The sequence below is a fragment of the Grammomys surdaster genome, unplaced genomic scaffold (genome assembly GCF_004785775.1).
Source record: "Grammomys surdaster isolate TR1022 unplaced genomic scaffold, NIH_TR_1.0 126051, whole genome shotgun sequence".
In the NCBI taxonomy this organism is placed as follows: Eukaryota; Metazoa; Chordata; class Mammalia; order Rodentia; family Muridae; genus Grammomys; species Grammomys surdaster.
The window spans coordinates 5,798,884-5,821,461 of NW_021620862.1; the positions used below are offsets into that span (position 1 = coordinate 5,798,884).

The 22,578-nt window shown below is 40.3% G+C and overlaps 1 protein-coding gene across 2 annotated transcripts in view; it reads left to right on the forward strand.

The window, feature by feature from the left end:
* Window positions 1-22,578, forward strand: part of Cdc42bpa (CDC42 binding protein kinase alpha) — a 214,350-nt gene that overhangs the window by 185,394 nt on the left and 6,378 nt on the right. For both annotated transcript variants that reach the window (XM_028755205.1, XM_028755206.1), the window contains 9 exons: window positions 340-479; window positions 1,678-1,759; window positions 3,459-3,675; window positions 4,661-4,723; window positions 6,420-7,013; window positions 8,934-9,031; window positions 12,429-12,513; window positions 13,425-13,548; window positions 14,648-14,765. In XM_028755205.1, the coding sequence (XP_028611038.1) occupies window positions 340-479; window positions 1,678-1,759; window positions 3,459-3,675; window positions 4,661-4,723; window positions 6,420-7,013; window positions 8,934-9,031; window positions 12,429-12,513; window positions 13,425-13,548; window positions 14,648-14,765 (1,521 nt within the window). The remainder of the gene's footprint in view (window positions 1-339; window positions 480-1,677; window positions 1,760-3,458; window positions 3,676-4,660; window positions 4,724-6,419; window positions 7,014-8,933; window positions 9,032-12,428; window positions 12,514-13,424; window positions 13,549-14,647; window positions 14,766-22,578) is intronic.

The following is a 22,578-nucleotide window of genomic DNA, read 5'->3' on the forward strand; positions in this document are numbered from 1 at the left end:
TGGGTAACAAGGTGCAGTGTCACCTGAGTGTCAGTCCAGCCTGGGTAACGTGGTGCAGTGTCACCTGAGTGTCAGCTTCATATTACAACCACATTTGCCTGTTACACTTTCCCCTAAAAAGCCATGCTAACCTGCACCTAGTGACTTGTCAGTTCAGAGCCTGCAGAAGCCACCAGGAGCTGCAGTGTTCGCACTTTTCCCTTACTCTTGGCCCTGTGTCACACTTGCTGCCTTGTCAACTAAAGAGCAGACCCAGGACAGGCGTGCATAGCCTTCAGTTGTCACCTCATTTTCATTTGAGTTTTGTCTGTTTGTTTGTCTGACTGAAACTGAACTAAGATCCCTAAGCCGGCGGGAGTGAAAAAAGGGTGGCAGAGAGCACTGGCTGTGGTCTGTGACTTCAAACTCTTTCTTTATGATATCGCCGAGGGAAAAACGTCGCAGCCCAGCTCTGTCATTAGTCAAGTGATTGACATGAGGTAAGCCTGAGGAATGAAGACAGATGTGTCACAGTAGTGTAAGGCTCAAGGTTTATGGTCTTTCTTTTAGATTACAGTGTTTTAGTAAAATAATTTTGTGTCAGTTTTCAGATTTAGCACTACAGGTACATACTAGAAAGTAGGAAGTTAGGGATGGTTCTAGGGTAAGTTGGTTTATGTATTGAGTATGTGGAACTATACGTCAAAGTTGGAGTCTAAAAGACCAGTTACATAGTAAAAGAGTCCTAACTATGCGCTGTTCAAGTCATCGTCTGAAACTGTAGTGACTGAGTGCAAGTGAAGGGCTAACCCACACCGGCTCCTAGACAACACACTAAAGCAGAAAACACTCAAGAGTCTGTGTTTCCCTAGCGCTATTGTCCAGACTTTCTGTGTGCCCCTCACCACCGTCTTCCTCCTTTTCCTGGAACTTCAGGCACTGCCCTGGGGGTGGGGGAGCATTCTCTCCTACAGCTTCCGGCTCTGCTCCTGATTGATGGGTCCCACATGCCTCCTATTCAGACGTAGCCTTTGCTCAGTGCACACTCCAGCTCTGCCTAGTGGTGTCTGAAGCAGTGAACTACGAAGGGAGTGTCAGGAAGGGGCTTGGCAGACCTGCTAATGGACAGAATGAAAAGTGGGGAGCTAGCAAAGAGCAGCTCCTCAGCCCAAACGATTAAGGATAACATGGACAGCAGCAAAATGCTTTGTTACGACTAATGTCAGACAGAGTCAGGACTTCTAAGGCAAAGGGAGTGGGGGTGGCGCTGCCGACAGCATCACAGGACAAAGGAATAAATCACTGTCTTAGGTTGGAAGGCACAGCACACATGAAATTTACTATGGCAAGCAAGAGAGTCTACTGGGGACTCCTGGGTAAAAGCCTCTTCTGGCTGTGTGCTTCCTGGTCTTGTGGGCCTTAGTGAATCAGCTGTCATGTCTAGTATAATGTACCACTGCCAGGTCACTCCTGATGAATTACCTTGAGTACTGCTAGCCATTATGTAGGGGAGTCTTGTGTTTTGGTTTTTTTGGTTTGGTTTGGTTTGGTTTGGTTTGGTTTGGTTTGGTTTAAATTGAGCTTGTATATTTATACAGTTAAACTTTGAGGATTGCTTCATATATGTTATTTGGGTATATAAGCAAAACCATACACACACAGCAACATGTAATCTTAAATGCTTAACTTTTATTTCAGAGATGAAGAATTTTCTGTGAGTTCAGTCTTGGCTTCTGATGTTATTCATGCAAGTCGAAAAGATATTCCCTGTATATTTAGAGTAAGTCTATGAATGACTTGAGCAGTTATATACATGGGGTTTGTGTTCATGTGTTTGTGTGAACATGTATGTGAAGGCCAGATGGTGGCATCAGGTATCTTCCTTGATTGCTCTCCACGTTGGTTACTGAGATGGAGTCTCACTGAACCTGCTGCTCACAGCTGTGTAGTTTAGGTAGCCAGCTTGCCCCAGCAGCCATCACTGGCTCTACCTCTGGAGCTCTGGGACATCAGACAAGCCTACCTAGCTTTTACCTGACCCTCAGGTTTGTGCAGCATGTGCTTTATCCAGCGAGCCGACTCTCCAGCACCTAATTATTTGTTTTTAACTGCTCTGTGTAAATCATAAAGTTACTAGAACAAGACCTAGTGCTCATTTATATTCCCATGCCATCCAGTATTCACATGAAGACAGAGCTGTGCTAAGACTTGTAGAATACACCAACATGTTTCTAAAGTATTCTTCATGTTCTGTAATATTTTTGAGTCCTAGTTAACCTTCAAATAAATATTACCACATGCAGTTTTTCAAATTTAAAAAAAAAGGTTGGTCTCTGTAAAATTCTTATTGTAAAAATTGTTTATCAGTTGTCTACTTCTTTGTAACAAATATTCCAAAACATGAACAGCATTCGTTTGTCACTGTTGTGTGGTGCTGGCTGCTCCTCCTGTGCTGTATCCAGCTTCTCTGGGGCAGGAGTGTGCAGAAGAACCTTTCTCTTGTATCTGCAGCTTTGGTGCTGCCTGGCTGTATCAGTCCTCTTCACGTCCTCCCTCTCTCATAACTGCATACAAATAATTGCTAACGCCCATCTTGGTGAATTAAACAGTATAAATTTGTAAAACAATTCTGTTGTTAGAACTGTCCTACTTCCTATTTGTCTATGAATCTTAAATCCAAGGAAGATCAAAGATTAAACCTAGTCTCTTACTTTCCAGATGACCACTGTTTATTCTCCCCTAGCTATCAAGGGAGCCTGTAAAGGTTCACTTACCTGTAACTAATTAACAGTAGAATTGTATTGTCACTCATGTTTAAAGCATGTGTATGTATATAAAGGGTCTCTATACATATATGTAATATATGTGTATATTATATAAATAATAGATAATAGCTTTAAAGTGCTCTGATTGACTTGTAAACTTTATTTGCATACTGTTTCTAGTGATCTAGTCTTCTTTAATGATAACATGAAAGGTTGTCAGGAAGCACTAAGACTTTGAACAGTCTGATGTAGTACTTCAGAGCATTGAGACATGCTGTAGCTCTATGCCCTTGAGAGCTTACTTACTTTCCCTTTATCATGGATTCTCATAGATCCACTTAGATTATAATCATGCTTGTTGTCTCATGAAGCTGCTACGAGGGTTAAATGAGTTAGTACTTGTAAAGTACTTTCTTTCTGGTACTTGATAATTTTGTCAGTTATTAAATTAGTGTCTGTGCATTTCTATGGTATTTTATGGCATTATGTAACACAGAGCATGAAATGATAGTAACATTTCAACTTGTATCACCTCCTGCTGTTTGAATTGTAGTGTTACCATGAGACACTTTCATTCAGTGTAACTAAAGTGAGCTAAAGTGATAATTTAATAAGTGCTCATTTTACTGACGAATGCTAAGCAAATGAGCATAATCCTGAAGCTAGCATAAAAGATGTCTGTTTCCTAACATTGTAACTATTAAATCGTTTTAGGTCACAGCTTCCCAGCTCTCAGCACCTAGTAACAAATGCTCCATCCTGATGCTTGCAGACAGCGAGAATGAGAGGAATAAGTGGGTGGGAGTGCTGAGTGAACTCCACAAGATCCTGAAGAAAAACAAGTTCAGAGACCGCTCAGTGTATGTTCCCAAGGAGGCGTACGACAGCACCCTACCCCTCATTAAAACAGCGCAGGCCGCTGCCATCATAGGTAGGACTCTATAATCACTACTCAGATTGTCATACTGTTTGCTGATCTATGTTTGAGCTGGCACCAGCTTTCACGTAGGGGTCCCCAGTGTCTGGGATAATGTGCAGAGGTCTGTGTCGGGCTGGTGGGTTAGCACTTACATGAGTGGAGTGCATCGGCTTCCTAAAATGCACTGGTGCTAAAAGTCAAGCTGCTCATCTTTTTCTGCTTTGGTGATTGGAACAAGTTAATTCCTAGAGTGCAGGCTTCTTTTATAATGTGTAACTGAGGAGTTGGAAAGCATAGTGTGCTCAGCCTGCCACCAGCAAACAGCAGCTCCCAAGGGTGGATGTTTCCCTTCTGCTCTGCTCTGAAGTGCATGGCCCACTTCCCTGCTTTCTAGTAAACAATGGAAGTCTAGTGAGTGGGAGTCAGATGCCTTTCACAGTGTTTCTAGAGTGGATGCTGTCTGCAATACTAACAAACTAGGTTTTTAATTTTATTGTTATTGAATAAGCATTTACTTCTTTTGATAGGTACTAAAGCAGATTTTTAATTGTTAGTTCTAATTTAGAAGGTATGAGATATTTGCCACTGTAATCTGAGAGGAAATATTTTGATATTGTTAATTTATCTTCACTATTGCACCAAATGTTCTCATTATCTGGTTTATTCTAGAATCTTTTTTCCCCCTTCCCTTCTCCCTCTCGCTTTGGCCCTGTTCACTCTGGCCCAAAGGTTTTTATTTATGTAATTTATGTATGTATTTATGTATTTTATTTATGTTTTATATGTAAGTACACTATAGCTGTCTTCAGACACCCCATAAGAGGGCATCAAATCTCATTACGGATGATTGTGAGCCACCAGGTGGTTACTGGGGATTTGAACTCATGACCTCCAGAAGAGCAGTCAGTGCTCTCAACCGCTGAGCCATCTCACCAGCCCTGGAATCTTTACATTACTTTTATCTGATGAAAATGTTTTATGTTTGTGTCTTAAATAGATCATGAACGGATAGCTTTGGGAAATGAAGAAGGATTATTTGTTGTGCATGTCACCAAAGATGGTAAGAGAAAACCCAGTTATTCCAGAGTAACCTTAAATTATTAGAAAACTCCTGAACCTAGAGTTTAAGAGCAGGATTTTTTAAATCAAAAGATTTCTGGTTTTCTTTAGTTTTTGCTCTTTTGAGACAGGGTTTCACTCTATAACTCTGGTTGTCCTAGAACTCACCCCGTATACCAGGCTGGCTAAACTCACAGATCTGTCTGTTTCTTCTCCTGAGTTGTGGTCTTAAAGGTCACCCAGCTTTAAACCAAAAGATTTGTTCAATTCTATTATCCCTTTTAAGTTCCAAAGCCTCTGTCGTGTGTTATCCCTCCCGTCAATTGATTGAGCAGTTCCACTGTGTCGAAAGACGGCACATAAAAGAGAACTACAAAGTACTCTCCATTCTCAGTAGTGCTTTAAGAGGTCAGGGCTGAAATCCCCCTGGTTCAGTACAGTAGGTTTTTAGCTCCCTAGGGGGAAATTAAGTGCTGAGTGAAATAAAGCAAAACCAATTGAGTTTGCTATTCATAAACATAACATCTTAAGCTCTGTCTTTATATCAGGTTAGATCTTGAGAAAGCAATTCATTTAAACTTGATGAGTTTGTTATTCATAGCAATACCATGAGAAGGTTAGGAAGATTTGTCAGTTAGTGAAGTACTTGCCCTGTAATCATTTGATTCCCAGAATCCACATAAAAAGCTGGCCATGTGTGTCCTTGTGATCACAGCACTGGGAAGGCAGAGACAGATGTACAGACTTGTTAGCACTGGCCAGCCACCCTAACCTAATTATCAAGCCCCTGGTCCCAAAGAGAGAGCCTGACTTAGTAACAGAATGGGAGTGAGCAAGATAACCCAGCACATGAAGGTGCCAAGCAAGCCTGGTAACCTAAGCTTGACCCCTGGGCCCACATAAAGGTGGAAGAAGAAAAGTGACTCCACGGGCATTGTCCTCCGACCAGCAGACCCATGCTATAACATGCACCCACACACATCCACAAGTTAAAATTGAAATTTAACAAACAAACAAACAAACAAAAAACCTCAAGGCAGACAGCTCCTAAGAACGAACACCCTAGGCTAATTTCTGGTGGCTACATACTTGTGCGTGCATACGTAGCCACACATACACACAAAAAAGAAATCCGAAGAGGTGGTGCTAGAGAGATGACTCAGCTGTTAAGAGCTGGCTGTTCTTGTAGAGGACCCAGGGGTTCAGTTCCCAGCACCCACATGGTAACTCATACCATTTGAACTTATGTTCCAGGGGATCTGCTGCTTTGTTCTGGCTTCTATGGACATAGGCATGCAAGTGATTCACAGACACATGTACACAAAACATCCATAGACATAAAATAAAACTTAAAAAGAAATACCTAAAGAGAAGCATGAGTTGCACTGTTACTTAGATTTTAAAAATAGGAACTTCATAGTGAAATTACTAGATTTTAGTACCAAAAAAACAAACTTTGTGAAGCATAAGTATACTTTATACGGGGATTTCTTGTCTTGACTGACAATAGATCTCAGTGCTGAACCTAATATCAGTGGGCTAACTGATCTGATAATGGGTTTAATTATCTTCCTTTTTCTCTCTGTGATTTCTGGCCTTTATTACTTTTGTATGTATGTGTCTTTAATATGGGTTGGGTTATATGCTTTGGGGTTTGATTGGATGCATTCATTTAATTTTGTTGTTTCTTCCTGTAGAGATTATTAGAGTTGGTGATAATAAGAAAATTCATCAGATTGAACTAATTCCTAGTGACCAGCTCGTTGCTGTGATCTCAGGCAGAAATCGGCATGTCCGACTTTTTCCTATGTCAGCTTTGGATGGACGAGAGACGGATTTTTATAAACTGGCCGAGACTAAAGGTTGCCAAACCATAGCTGCTGGGAAAGTGCGCCATGGAGCTCTGTCCTGCCTGTGTGTGGCCATGAAAAGACAGGTCCTCTGCTATGAACTCTTCCAAAGCAAGACCAGGCACAGGAAGTTTAAGGAGATTCAAGTCCCATGTAATGTCCAGTGGATGGCCATCTTCAGTGAACATCTCTGTGTGGGATTCCAGTCAGGATTTCTCAGATACCCCCTGAATGGCGAAGGAAGTCCATGCAATATGCTCCATTCAAATGACCACACACTGTCATTCATTACACACCAACCAATGGATGCTATCTGTGCAGTTGAGATCTCCAACAAAGAGTATTTGCTGTGTTTTAACAGCATTGGGATATACACGGACTGCCAGGGCCGAAGATCTAGACAGCAGGAACTGATGTGGCCAGCAAATCCTTCCTCCTGTTGTAAGATTCTCTCTCTTGTTGTCTGCCTTCTTCCCTTTTTGCCTTTCCATTTACTTTAAATATAATTTAATCACTTTTACTAACAGCTTGTTTTTTCAATCATTCTTAAGGTCTTCCGCAAGTACTAATTATGTTACTTATGTAAAATAATCATATATTGTAAAACCTAGACAAACAGGCTCAGTATTAAATGCTTGTAAGTAAAACTAATCCTTCTGTGGAAAACCTACTGGGATACATTTTTTTTTAAATCTCCATGTTGTTGTATTCTGAAATAATCTCAAATTTTTCTCTTTATTGTCACCCCAAGTACAGTGAGTGAGTGTCCTTAAGTAGCAGTAGCATGTAAGATTTGTGCTGGGGAAGTTACTAAATGAATTCTCAGAAGGTAGAATGTAGCCTTTATTAGAATTGTTACTCAGTTTTATATTTTATAGGTTTGCTTTAGTTAGGGTTTTACTGCTGTAAACAGACACCATGACCAAGGCAACTATTGTAATGGACAGCATTTAACTGGGGCTGGCTTACAGGTTCAGAGGTTCAGTCAAGTATCAAGACAGGAGCATGTCAGAGTCCAGGCAAGCATGGTGCAGGAGGAGCTGAGAGTTCTACATTTTCATCTGAAGGCCACTAGAAGACTGGCTTTCAGGGTCTTAAAGCCCACGCCCACAGTGACACACCTACTCCAACAAGGCCACACCTCCAAATAGTGGCACCACTTCTTCTAAATATATTCAAACCACCATAAGTTTTATACATAGATTTAAATTTTCTTACTTCACATTTTCTGTAAATATTAAAATATCACTATATCTTTTAATACTTTATCACAGAATGATAATAATCAATACATATTATTTTACTATATGAGATGAAGTTGTGAGTGAAATAGATGCAATGCAGTCTGCCCTCACAGCATGGGGAAGACTCCTGACAGAACAGTAGGATGCCATGTTACAGGTGCCTTCAGCAGAATCTGATCCACAGTGCTCTGTTTGTAATGGAGATCTCTTGAGCCTGTTTGAGTGCTGGGAGGGAAGAGCCACTGGAGGGTCAGAGGGTGGAATTCAGAGTTCTAGTAAAGCACTACCAGAGCAGGAGGAGGGTATTGTTCCTCTCCCCTGCAGTAGGAACGATACAATGAAGGCATGAGGGGTGCGGCCATCCAGGTAAAGCCAAGTGAGAGAACATGGACCAGCACAGTGAGGCTTATAACAAAAAAGCCAGGAAATCTGTAATCAAAGAACAGCCAAACCCTCTAAACCTACCACTCAGATTTAACTATTTACAGTGTTTGCTTTCTTCTGAAATGAACATTTTTATCAGTTACATAATGAGTCAGATGACCCTGAGCATCCTAATGTGAAGTAAAGAATGAAATTGTCTAACTCATTCTGTGAGTAATCTGTTGGTATCCATCGTTCAAGTGAATCACGTACTCTTGGCTTGTGTCACCATTTCTTCCACAAGTATGGAGTGAGCATACTTGTCATGCAGCTGTAGGTGACACGTCTGTAGCACACATGTCTCTAGATACACGTGTCATCATCTGCTTTTCCATTCTGGAATAGAACACTTAGGTGAACATTTCTACACAGTGTGTTTGTTTCACTGTCAAGAGTTTAACTGCTTTAAAAGCCCAACGCTTTGAAGTGCGAAGGGCTTTCTTGTTGGATGAGGTGTGTTAATTGACTCCTATGCTGAGCTTTATCAGTTAAGCTGTAGGATATCAGTTCTTTCTTTATGATTTATGTGTTGTGTACTTCAAAATATTTTTAACATTATTCTTATATAATAACTGTGGGGTTTTGAAAAACTCCACTTTATAGTTGCTTAGGATAGATCTTTCAGAGTATTTGGGGTTTACTAGTTCACAATAATCAGCAGTCTATGCCTTTCTTCCTTCTTTCCTTCCCCCAGGTTACAATGCACCGTATCTCTCCGTTTATAGTGAAAATGCAGTTGATGTCTTTGATGTAAACTCTATGGAATGGATACAGACTCTTCCTCTCAAAAAGGTAATGGAACACTAAACTGTGGGCCAGATGGTTACTTTTTAAGTTTTTCCTTGGAAAAATTCATTGTACCTAGTAGTATGTTACATAACAACATTTTCATGAGTATATATTATACATAGGCTTACTACCCCTGAACAACTTCCTTTTTCTACCCACTCCCTCTTGTGAGGGTATCTGCAGTCACCAAGGCCAGCAGTGTCAGTCTGCTGAGGCAAGAGGGAGTCTGGGTCAGTGTGACTCAGTAACTACTCTGGTTCAGACTTCAAGAGGCTGGTGCTGGGTGGTTTATTTCAGGAACATTCAAGCCCAGCACAGTTTGGAAAAAGCTTCCTGGTGACAATTAACTCAGTCCTATGTGCACAGTAAAGCTTAAGGCATGACTATAATGACATCTTTTTGTAAAGTACATGTGACATCTTTCATACAGATGGCTGTATAGATTGACTACATGTGACATCTTAAGGGTCTTGGGGGCAGGGGGAAGTCTGATGTTGTCTCAGTCCTACAGATTCTGTAAATGTGACCAAACTATTAGTCACCTCTGCTTCCAGCCTTGGCAAAATCAGGTTATATATCTCTCCCTTTGAAGAGACAACCCTGTGTGTTTAACATTCCTGGTTCCCCCCGTGTCTATCTATGAGCACGAGGACCCTGTGTCTCCTGCACTCCCCTTCCCCTTTGTTTCCCTAAAACAATAGTGCTTCTATTTTTGCATCATATATCCATAAGTGATTTTATGTATCTATATAAAACCTAAGAACTGCATAGGAGACAAAACCTGCGGTATTTGTCTTTCTGAGAACAGCTTAACTCTAAGCTGGTTAGTTTATGATAGGTAGCTCAGTACCATAATATATGTGTTGCATTGAAATTCTTCCATAAGAAATCTGATGGCTAATGATGAGCAGGTAGAACATATATGACAACTAGAATGTCAATGTCGCGTCTTCTACTTTTAGGTGAAGGAGCTTAGAGGAAGTATACTATACAAACCCAACAGCCAGTGATTGACCCCTTGATTTTATGGGCTAGAAATGTGAAACAAAACTGTTTAGGTGTCTTAATGATTTAAGAATAGTGATTTTTCATATTCCTAATAAAACATATTTTCCATTAACACTTCTAATCCATAATAAATATTTTACAAGTACAGAATTGCTGTTTGTAGAAATGAAAAGTAATGACCATTTTATATAGATGTATTTGGTGTATATGGTGTGTATGCCATTAATTGAGAGTTAGGTTAGAGAAACAAGTGAAACAAGACAGCCAAGATAGTTAAAATCATGCCCCAAGTTTAAGCCATACTAGTAGTATAAATTCATAAAAATTGCTACTTTATATAAAGCAACAAAAAAAAAACAGTTCTCAAATTTGGTAATTTGGGCTGGCCATAGTTCTTTATTTCATTTTTGTCATATAACCTTTGCAGTATGCCAGTGTATGTCCTGTAAAGAGAGTAGCTTGTGAGCTCTGCTCCTTCCTGAGACCAGCGCCCCAGTATCCCGGCATCCACATGCACTGTCTTTGTCCCAGGCTCTTCACAGAACAGTGCTGTCCCAGATGGTGTGCTCATCATCCTGCTGCTTGCCTTAGGAGAGACCACTTAGAAAATTTAACTATTACTAAAAAAGTGGTATTCCATTTTCCTTGGTTTTGCAATTTGTTAAACTGTTGAAATTACCACTTTTTTCCTTGCTGTCTTTGCTCATTTATTGCATTTTAAAGATGCATACATGTTGTTATATATACATCCAGTTCATTGATTTTTTTCACTACTATAAAACCATCTTTTAAATGAGTAGTGTTTATCCATTATCCAGTTGACAGCATTACTTCTAATTCTTTGCTATTGTCACCACTTCTGTATAGGTCCTGATGAAGGTGTGGGGGAATGTCTTTACCCCATCAGCCTCACAGTGGCATTGCTGAGGCATGGGGACTGCAGCTATGGAACCTTATGCAATAGTGCCATGTTCTTTTCCAAACCATTACTACAAATGACAGTCACATCCACATCATCTACAGGTTCTTTCTGACCCACATCTTCCCTAGCATATCATTTTATAAATTAGAGTAAATTGGTTCATCACTGAAGTATGCGTGCATGTCCCGGTTAACTGTGTTTATCACATTTTATACTTTGTCTTCCAGGCTGTCTTAGTTAGGGTTTTGTTGCTGTGAAGAGACCATGACCAAGGCAACTCTTATAAAGGAAAACATTTCATTGGAGCTGCCTTCGAGTTTCAGAGGCGTTATCAGTCCATTATCATATCATCATAGCAGGAAGTGTGGCAGCAGGCAGGCAGACTTGGTGCTGGAGAATCCAAGAGTTCTACATCTCTTTGTAGGCATCCAGGAGGAGACATCTTCCTCAGCAGCTAACAGTAGACTCTCCCACACTGGGTGGAGCTTGAGCACTAGGAGATCTGAAAGCCCACCTCCAAAGTGACACACTTCGTCCAGTCAGGCCACACCTCCTCCAACAAGGCTGTACCTCCTAATAGAGCCACTTCCTACTGGCCTATGGGGGCCAGCTACATTCAGACTACCACACAGGCAATGCCTGGTCATGTTTGCTCATTTTGTTGTTGAATTTGCCAATTTTTTTCTTCCCAGCTTATTGAACTTCTTTTGTGGATCCTGCGTTACTAACACACAGAATGAATCTTTGCCATCTCTGTGATGTCTGGTCATGCTCATGGAATAGTCTCCTCAACAGAATTATTAGCTTTCCTAAAAATAAGATGTTATTCTTGTTGTTTAGGTGTTTCCTTTTTCTGTTCTTAAAAACTTTTCAACTTGAAGACCATAAAGATACAACCTTTATTTTCTTCCAAGTTTCTGTTTCTGACTCCTCCATGTGGCTGTGTGCAGTATTCTGCGCATAATAGACTTTTGCTTGCTGCCCGTGTGGCTGTGATCCTCTCAGAACTAACTTGTAATGTAGGTGTGAGGTGGGGATCTGGTTGTGTTGTTTTGTATGACTGGTTCCTGCATCACTGTTTTATCAATGGTCCCTTTTCTATCAGCACTTTCTTCTCCACATGTGTGGGCCTATGCTGTTTAGTGATAAGAATTTATAAACCAGATGTGTTCTTTCCTGATTTAATTTTTTTGGTCACATTTTTGGTGGCTTTTAAAGGGTGAGTTTTAAGGTTTATTTATTTCTACTTGATTTTATTTGTCCATGATAGAGTTCCTTTAAAACATTATTGTCATAAGCTAGTTTGTTTAAATTATATGATAAATTACTAACTTGAGACTTTCAGAAAGAGCTATATTTTGACATAGGTAGGTGAAAGCTCTTAATAGTATTTTCTTAATAGACTAAAACATTTATGATTAAATTTTTAAAAGTTTTACTGGAATATTAATTTTGTTTTTATTATTTTAGGTCCGACCTTTAAACACTGAAGGATCATTAAATCTTTTAGGTTTGGAGACCATTAGATTGATATATTTCAAAAATAAGATGGCAGGTAAGGAAATATATTAATAGGATCATTTCAATAGAAATCTTACAACAGTCCAAGGCATTTAGGTAGTGCCTCAGCCCATATTTGTATCAGGCACTCTCACTCTGCAATGTGTGATATTTCTGTCAAACCCTGACAAGACAGTAAAGACGAGCTGTAAACAATCTCTTTACGCCTGTATGACTATATAGGTAGAATGTCTGACTCTGACACATGTTGTTTTACTGAGGAACACCCAGGCAAGGAGAACAGTGATGGCCAGGTGTGTCTGCTGCGCCTGTGATACCGTAGACCTAGTCATTAGGCCTACATTAGGAACACTTGTCCAGAGTCCCAGTTGGAGACTTCAGGACCCCATCTCCAGCCATTCCACAGCATCTCTGAAATACTGAAGACAATCTAGGAGAAGGTTAAGAAGGTCACAGGAGTGAGTCCCCAGAGTAAGGACTTAGAACAGGAATCCAGGAAAGTGAAGGTGGAAGAAAATAATCGGTGGAAAGTGGGATGTTTCTCGGGGAGTAAGACGACTCAGCAGTTTAAAGGGCACGCTTCTCCTTGAGAGGACTAGAACCACCAAACTACTCGTTACAGGACAAAGAGGCAGTGTGAAGATAGTGCGGGTAAAGTGGCTGGTTAGTACCATGACACCAAGACAGCTATAGTTTCCTCCAGCAAAAGTGTAGCACCTTATACTTACAATCAAAAGTGAGGCTGTGTTTGTAAGCTATGCTAATTTCAGCATGTATCTTTTTGCATATTCCACTGAAAATTATTGCTTGCTTTCTGATTTTTAGTACATAATTCTTTAACTATCACAGTTGTGCATACTGTACAATTGATTGCAACACCACAGAGATTAATGGGTAGGAAGAACTTTAACAATCTAAACAATATTATTATATTCTTTCTCACAGAAGGGGATGAACTTGTAGTTCCTGAAACATCAGATAATAGTCGGAAGCAAATGGTTAGAAATATCAACAACAAACGGCGTTACTCCTTCCGAGTCCCAGAAGAAGAGAGGATGCAACAGAGGAGGTATGCAGTTAACTTGTGCCCAGTGTCCATCCATGCTGCTGTCACCCAGAGAGCAGTCTAGAATCAATTTAGAAGAAAGAGTCTCTGAAAATTTGTCACTCAGCTGTGGTCAAAATTTGTAGAGTCAGAGTAGCTTATTGGCAGAGTATTTGCCAAGCATGAGTAAGTCCCAGGAATCTATATCTCCCAATTACAGAGGGATCCCCTAGTAATGAGTGGCACCCCTCAAAGTTATGAGAATAGAGTACCATATTTTCACTCATTTCTGGGTGTATATAGGACAGCTGTAATTTATGGCACATGTAACTCTGTAATATAAATCATCTGTGTAGATAGCAAACTTATATATGCTTATGAAGTACAGAAGCCAAGCATGGTGGCTCATGCCTATAATCTTAACACTCAAGAGGCTAAGGCAGGAGGATTACCTTGAGTTTGAGGCTAGCATGCCCTGAGCTATACATTAAGATTCTTTCAAAAAAATAAAAATAAAAAGTAAAAAGAGAGAAACAAAGACATTCAGATTAACTTTATTCTCCATGAGCAAGCAGATGTAGCTATATTTAAAAACATTTCTAGGGCTGGAGGGATGGCTCAGCAGTTAAGAGCACTGACTGCTCTTCCAGTGGTCCTGAGTTCAATTCCCACATGGTGGCTCACAGCCATGTATAATGAGATCTGATGCCCCCTCTTCTGGTGTGTCTGAATATATGAAATAAGTAAATAAATCTTTTTTAAAAAAATATTTCTAAAACATTATCTATTATAAAAGATACACATATAACTTTTTTAAGTTATCTGCAAAGTAGAGCAGGAGATCTTTCATCCAAGGGCTGTAGCTGAGCAATAAGCACTTGTTACATGTATATGTCCCCGACTTTGGTCCCCAGCACTGAACAAATTACACAAACCAATAAATCCTAAATCTCAACATCTTCTTACTTAAAATTTAAAAAACAAAGTAGTCTAAGGAGTTGAACTATTAATATATTATTATTCTAATTATATCTTTATTTTTATAAACAAAGTATGCCTAATTTTTTAAAGTTATATTGATTAAATGTGGAAATACTGTCTAAACAGGCATTCTACCTTGCAGGGAGATGCTACGAGATCCAGAAATGAGAAATAAATTCATTTCTAACCCAACTAATTTTAACCACATAGCACACATGGGTCCTGGAGATGGAATACAGATCCTAAAAGACCTGCCCATGGTAAGAGGCGTGAAGAGTGGTGTGAATATGAACGGCGTGAGGAGTCAGTGTCAGCTGTCAGGGGAAGTATGGACACATAGGCTCACATACATGCACTGCTTCATAAAACGCGCTACCTAGCGAGGACGTGTTCTTTCAACATGACACAGGATGTCTAAGATGCATGGTGACATCTGATGGACGAAATTAGAGTTCAGAAATCTGACCAAAATTCTTAACCCAGAAAGTTTTCCATTTTGCTAAGTTTGCTACTGTTGGTGAAAAAAAAAACAACAAAAAAACAACAAACAAACAAACAAACAAACAAAACAGCCGTACCTGAAAGGTTCTGTGACGAATGCCAGATGCAGTTCCCAGAAGGTTAAGGTTTCACTCAGTTGAATGTAGATCCTTGGGTGTTTTCTCCTCAGAAGTCCACACGGCTTCATCCTTCATAGTCACACCTCTCAGCTAACTGTGAAATTCAGTCTGTTCCTTTGCTCAAATCCAATCATGTTTCCTGGTTAATGATATGTAAAAAGAAGTACTGCACAGGAAGACTGATGTATTTTAACATGAAGATTGTATCCACAGACCCATTATGCTAGGTTAAAATTACTAGTAGAACTGGGTAATTCTCCAAGCTGTCTATTCCTGGTGTGTCAGTGTCATACACTTCTAGCAGATGGCTAAAATCCAGAGTGACCCTTGGATCAATACGGATAGCTGCTCAACTGGGCAAAGGGGTTTCAGAATCATTGTTCTCTTCTGGCAGTTTTGGAGACAGCTGTGAATACTGACCTAATCTCTCCTAAGGACATCTGTCTAAATTTCCTTAGCAACAAAACAGTAGGAGAAAGGAGAGAGAAGGGATAAAGTGTGCTGTGTAATCAGAATTGTATTGTCAAAGTTAGGCTATAAAGGGGTTTTTATTCATTTCCTGGAAAGAAAAATAAGTCTACATTCATCTCAGTCAGAGTATTTAGTTGTAAATATCCCAGTCACATGGTTGTGCTTTCTTACTCTTTTCTCATTTCGGGGGGAGAGGTGGCCACAACAATATTCCTTTGTTGAGTTCAAATTAGTCACATTACTCACATTCAGATTGTTCCTTTGGGATCTGTCGGCTATGGGATTTATTAGCTGTGCTGGATAAATGTAAAGTATGCACCAACTAGATCACAGCGAAGCCAAGCAAGCAGCTCAAAGTCAAGCGTGTTCAACTCGGATCTGCTGTTCGTGTTGCTGGTTTGTACGCTGTTCTGCTTTCCAACTTGTACCTAGAGGGAGAGCGCACTAGGGAGAGCACAGGTGTCTCCATTTCCCACACTAACAGTGCTCCAGAGTCCTCCACTGCCCTGTCGTCACCTGGACAGTGCACACAGTGCAGGCCTGAGGTCAAGCCTCTGCCGTTGCTGTTCTTGCTATTTTGTTTTTCTAAGTGGAAGTTATAAGCCAGGCACAAAATGCTTTAGTATAGAGAACTTTTTGAAGTATAATAAACAGGTAAATGTGACTGTCTTCATAGGGTGTGAGAGACCAAGTGTGGAGCACTGTTTTAACAAGTTTTGGTAGTTTTCTCATGAGTGTAGAGTATTGAGGAATGGAGAGAGAACCAACTTTAGACATAAAAATATGTTGTTGAATAGCATGCCAGCTAAATCAAACTAAGTTCAACAGTAGCAAGGTTTTGATAGATAGTAACTTTTTAAATTAAAATCATATTTTTAAATATGTAAAAGGAATTATAGAAAATGCTTGTACAAATTTTGTTGTACCCTTATATTGCAGTATTTCCCCTTAAGGTAGTATAATCTCAGGAGTATTGTTCGGCTTGGGGCCCAGCAGGTGAATTGTTTCTGTTCTGAAGGTCTTCCCAACCTTCACACACAATGGGGTGTGGACCTTGGACTCGAAATCAGCAGTTTCATATTGTAAGAAACTTTAAAGTACCCCCTCAGGTTTACTTTTTTTTGTTTAATCTTTTTATTTTTGTTTTTGTTCTTATTTTTTGAGTCAGGGTCTTACAGTCTGGCCATGTCTGGCCTGGAACTCTCTATGAAGACTAAGCTGGCTTCAGACTCATAGAGATCCAACTGGCTCTGCCTCCAGAAACAGAGGCCTGTGCCATTGCACCAGCCTAAGTAAACTCTCTCCCTTCAGTCTCTTACGCTTACATCTTTTGTTAGTTTTGAGATAGAGGATTTTGTTAGCTGGCCCTGGCTGGCCTCAGATTCACTGTGTAGCCTAGGCTAGCCTCAAATTTGAGCCTGTCTTCTTCCTGCCTCAGCCTTCTAGGTGCCTCAGGTATCTGTCACCATACTCACCAGAAATTTGTGGGTCTGTTATTGTTGCAAAAAAAGATTTTTATTATTAAGCAAAACAATTTCAGATGATATCTGTCATTCATCCACCATCTGCTTCCGTCTATATGACCCTCCATGCTGACTGCTGATTCTATATGACCCTCCATGCTGACTGCTGATTCTATATGACCCTCCATGCTGACTGCTGATTCTAACTAGACTGCTTAGTTTGGGGTATTAGTTGTCACCTGATGTTGTTAACCCCACAACCCCAGATTAGTCCTTCTTCATACCAGTGCAGTCAGTTTTAAATGTGCCTTTTATTCTTTCACGTTTAATTATTGTGTAAGATAAACACTGTTGTATTTTCAGGAAGAAGGGTTGTGGGTTTATGAACTGCTCCTCCATCTGCAGCCACAGGGAGCAGAGCTCTCCTGTGTCCAGATTGCCTTTTGTTTCCTGTTATTTTCACATGACTTTTCTCACTTCACATCCAAAGGATCTATGACCAGACTAGTTCTCTAAAGGCATCATTTAATCCCCTGACACATGCTTCTGGAGCCCGTACCTTGTACCCAGGCCCGTGCTTCTCTAGGAGTAGATGCTGGGAAACAGCACAGTGCTGTGCGTGTCTGTAGGAGTGCTGACATGTAACGAGGGCTTGTGTTTTAATGTAATCTCAACTCTGTATGTCCTTTCCAGTCAAATGGAATTATGAATTATCCATCCTCCCTCCAAAAACAGGTGAATTAGATTGATCTGGCAACATGTATAAGAACTTTCAAGTCCCACAGCTGTGTTGGTGTCTGCAAAGAACATGGACCCTGGATGGTGTTATGCCTCATCTTAATTAAGTCAATATCATGTTCCTGTGAAATACTTAAAGAGCTTAGAAAGCCTTAAAAAAATCTCCTTAGAAATACAACTGCTTCATTTATGCCATATATCCTGAAGTAACGCTGCTTCTATCTTAAATATGGAAGGGGCGGGAAAGTTTGGAAGAGTCCCTTTCTTACCTCGTGTATCAGATGTGAACCTGCCATTTCCATCTTAGTGAGTGGAGAGAAGATAGGCAATCAGTGTAAAACTCTGTGAGTCTTAGGAGAGATACTGAATTAGTGTTCTTGAAGACTTACCACTTATTACCTGTGGCTTTTGTTGTTGTTAAGTGGTTGCTAGAAATACAGGACCATTTTTCTCCAACCTAATGCAAGAGTAACTTATCACTGTAATGTTTTCACCATATTTCTAACACAGTACATTTCACCTGTTTCTAAAGTTGTTAACGGCCACAACATACTGAACTCAATAACCTCTTTAAGAAGTAAATTTGCTTCTTGAACTGGGGAGTGTAGCCCAGTAACAAGTTAACAGTGTTAACTTGTTAGTATATGCATGGAGGGCCTGGGCTCAGTTCATGACACCCTTAGCACCTTCCCCTCCAAAAAGGTAATTTTCTTTCTTAAACTCAAAGATAGGTAGGTAGGTAGGTAGGTAGGTAGGTAGGTAGGTTAGGCAGGCAGGCAGGCAGGCAGGCAGACAGACACCTTAGAAAATAGTGATTTTATTCACATTTCTAAAATAAATGAACTGTCGTATATAGAAGGCTTTCTTTTAGGCTTAGATAAGTCTTGAGGGATGGTGTGCTCTGAAAACAGCTGTTCTTCAAGAACTGAACTTTAAAAAATCTCCACTATAGGAAATAGCTGGCCACTCAGTGGCAACACCCAAGTGTTCACTCAGAAGCATTTATTAGGTGATATGAAGCCTTCTCTTTAGACTTTTTTCTGTAACTTCATTATTATTTTCCTTTTAAAGAACATATTTGAACATTCAAAGCAAAATTTTCCCTTGTGGAAAACATGCTTGTTCTTTGAGCTGCTTACTGATAAACCAAGAATAGTATAGCCTCCAGTTCTCACCATCTTTGTTATAAGGAAAGGACATATCATAAATTCAGAACTTAGAAATGGCCATAAAGTCTGAGGGTGCATGTTTGTACTTTGTATTTGGAAGTGGTCTGGAGTTCCCTCGTCCTTTCTTTGGCTCTTGCTGCTTCTGTTTGGTGTTTTGGTGTTTCAGACAGATTTTTGCAATGCTTTTGTTGAATCACTTAGGAAAATCCTGAAGAGAGTTGCTTGGCCCTTGAGAAACCGGCTGCCACTTACTGAATTCTGGTAAAATGGGAATGGTGTTATCACAAGATGATCTTTGGAAAATCTGCTATTTTGAGTAACTGATTACAGAATTTAATGCTCCAAGGCCTGAAAGAATTTCACTTGGACTAGTGCCGAGATCTGCCTTGTTCTCTGTGTGCATGTTGTCTGGTGTCACTCACCCTGATCCATCAGAATCACCTTATGCCGTTTTTTCTTTCTGTTGTTTTGATAGCCGGGTTTCCCTCATCCACCCCCTCATCACCACTCCAGCCTGATCTCCTCTCCGAGCAACTTTGAGCACATCTATCACATGACTGTCAATTCTGCTGAACAGTTTCTCTCTCCTGACTCCATAAACCCTGGGTACCCCCCATCCCTGCGCTCTGCCCCTGGTACACCACACTCTGTGACTCTGAGGGTATGAACAGCTGAGTTGAGCTAATCTTGACTAACTGTGTGTGCATTTTCTAACCACTGAGGTGGCGCCTTTGGGGAATGGTTACCCTTTCCTCCTCAGCTGCCAGCTTCAACTACTTTTTGACTTCTGTTTATCCTCCTCTTTGTCAGTCTATCTTGTTCCTTCTTTTGAGGGAAATATGGAGGAATAAAGGATTTCTGTATTGATTTTGAACTGGGTATAGAGGGTGATCTTTGATGGATAGAGTTTTCCCATTATGGTATTTTCCATTCTGGATACCATGTTAAAACAAAACCAACCAACCATAAACAGCCCAAACTGGGTCTTTGTTAAAACACAGAAAAAGGGCTCCCTGAATTTCTGTGGTTTTTCTTTTTTAGCTGCTCTTTACCCTATAGCCACTTGAGTTCAGAGAAACGCTTTCTCGATGATAAGATTATGGTCTGTGTAGAGCTCATCCATAGTCCTGCCATCAGCCTCCAAAGTAATGCTGTAAACAGTGACAAGGACCAGGAAAAGTCAAACATGAAAGTCAGCTTTTACAAATCTTTGAGTTGCTGTTGTGGATTTAATTGCAGCCAAGACACAAGATAAGAAAAGTCAGCAAGGACAGCAAAGAAGCTGCTCCACTCTGAAGAGGCTCGTGCTGCTGCCCTTCCATTCGGTCCATGCCTCTGTCAGCATGGGCCGTGCGCTGAAGCTGCTGTTACACTGTCTGCCTTTCCAAGTAGTGTCTGTGTATATGCACGTTAAGGGAAGTTAGTTTTATGAATATTAAAGTATTTGGGTTATACCATGCAAACTTATTTTCTATGATGCCCCAGGTTAGTAAATTAGTAACATTGACTTTTAAATTTTGTAACATAGTAATTTTCCAGTAAGAAAATTCGAGGGGTTAAAAGATTATTTTTGTTCTTATTATCAACTTACTTTGATAAAGTAAGTAACAATACCATCTGAATACCTTACTTGACAGAATTACCTTAGTTTGCTTGGGAACTGGAAGTGGATTCCAAGGACTCCAAGTCAGTCAGGACCTGCTTGTGAGAGAAACTACTTACCATAGCTTGAGTTGAATGGTCCCAGTCAGTGGGAATTTGCCCTACCTTAAGCATAGTTTTAACTAAAAAGTCCAAATCCTGGGTTTCTTGTTATATTCTAATGGAGTTTATATCATTTGACTAAATGATAAGCTTTTTATATAAAACATTTTTCTGTTTATCATTACTTTAGTTGTTTAGCTTTCAGTTGTAGTTACTAGCATATTTTGGAAGCTTACCCAAGCTTCCAAAGTAGAGTAGGCTTATCTTGTAGAAGGGGTGGGCAGCCCATCTTAGCCTTGAAGTGCAAATTGACTGGCAGTTCCTGTCTCCAAGGAGCCCCTCTTGGCCATGCTTGCACACACATATTGCTGTACATCAGAAGCTTGCTTCTGTGTGTGCAAATGCTAAAATGCTGCCTTTGACTGTCTTGGCTTTAATTTTTTTTAATTTTCTTAGATAAAATAAGGCAAAATATTTTTAAACAAATACTGCACAGAATTGCATGGACTTTGCAGATCTGGTCTAGGAACCAAAATAACAATGCTGATTGCTTCTCTTAGGATTGTAGGTGTTTGGGAAAGCCCAGTGTGCAGACATACCCAGAGTCATCACCCCTTCATGGGGTTTTGCAGTCACATAGTAATTGACTGTTCAGTTCTAGACCTTCTTAACAGCCAAAAAATTATGAACCACACTACTAGATTTCCTTTTTGCCTTTGTTGTTTCTGCCTCTTTTCATACATCCTGTTTAAATTATTTGCTCTTTCCCTTTCTGTAGCGGAGGCAGCTTTCCTTTGATAAGTATTAGCATCTGGGTTACCTTAGTAAAGAGTTATAAGAACTGGGGACTGTGTCATGGCTCAGTTGGGAAAAATGCTTGCCATCAAACCTACAACCTGGGTTTGAACCCCAGAACGTTGACCACCTGTATAACAATGAGGAAAAAGCTTGTTTAATGAACTAATTAATGCTGAGGAAACTTGTGGCTGGTTAATATATTTTCCAGTCCATTTTGATTAATCTTATTGGTCTTGACTGCCATGGTATCTGCTGAATGTAGGAACAAAGCAGAAGTGAGATGGCGAGGGTAAAGGAGCCTGCTGCCAAGCCTGGCGATCTGAGTTCAAAACCCAGGACTCACATAGTGGAAGGAGAGCAACAACTCCACAGTGTTGTCCTCCGACCTTCACATATGTAGTGGCATGATATGTACACACACACGTACACACACACACACACACACACACACACACACACAATTTTTTTAAAGGAAACTACAAACAAAACAGATCCTCAGGTCAGCTCCTCTCAAAAGAGTACCACGTGCTAGCTCCATCAGACTTGCTTTTCTTAACAAATGCATTCTTCAGGAAAGTCATAGAGTTGAAGTTTGGACTACTTTTTAATAACTGTTTCTTTGTATTTTCTCAACATCTTGTGTAATGCATGCCCATCACTTCTAGAAGAATTCTGATGTAATTTAAAAGGAGGTTAGTGATACGAATGCTCACAGACAGGCCATGTAAATCATTAGCTCAGGGCAGGAGGGCCTCCATAGTGCAGGCACCTATGTGCTGTTTGACTTCCTACCCCACCTCTACTCCCAACCCCCTTTGCCTCAGAAAATAGTTGCAGAAAGGAGGTGGGACTGTGTCCACACAAGAATAAAGTGCTGTAAATGATAAAAAAAAAAACGTAGTAATGTGACCTGTGTGGTCTGCCCACTCTAAGGTTTAGAAAATAGATTCAAATGTCTGCAGTCTCTGGGTTTGGGTCAGCCCCAGCACCCTTCCTTCTAGTCTGAAAGCACTGAGCAGGTCCCAGACTCATGCTTCCTGGGACAACTGTTACTGAGCTATGATGTGCAACATGAGATTTCATGTTCCAGAGCTAGTAAGATTTATGAAC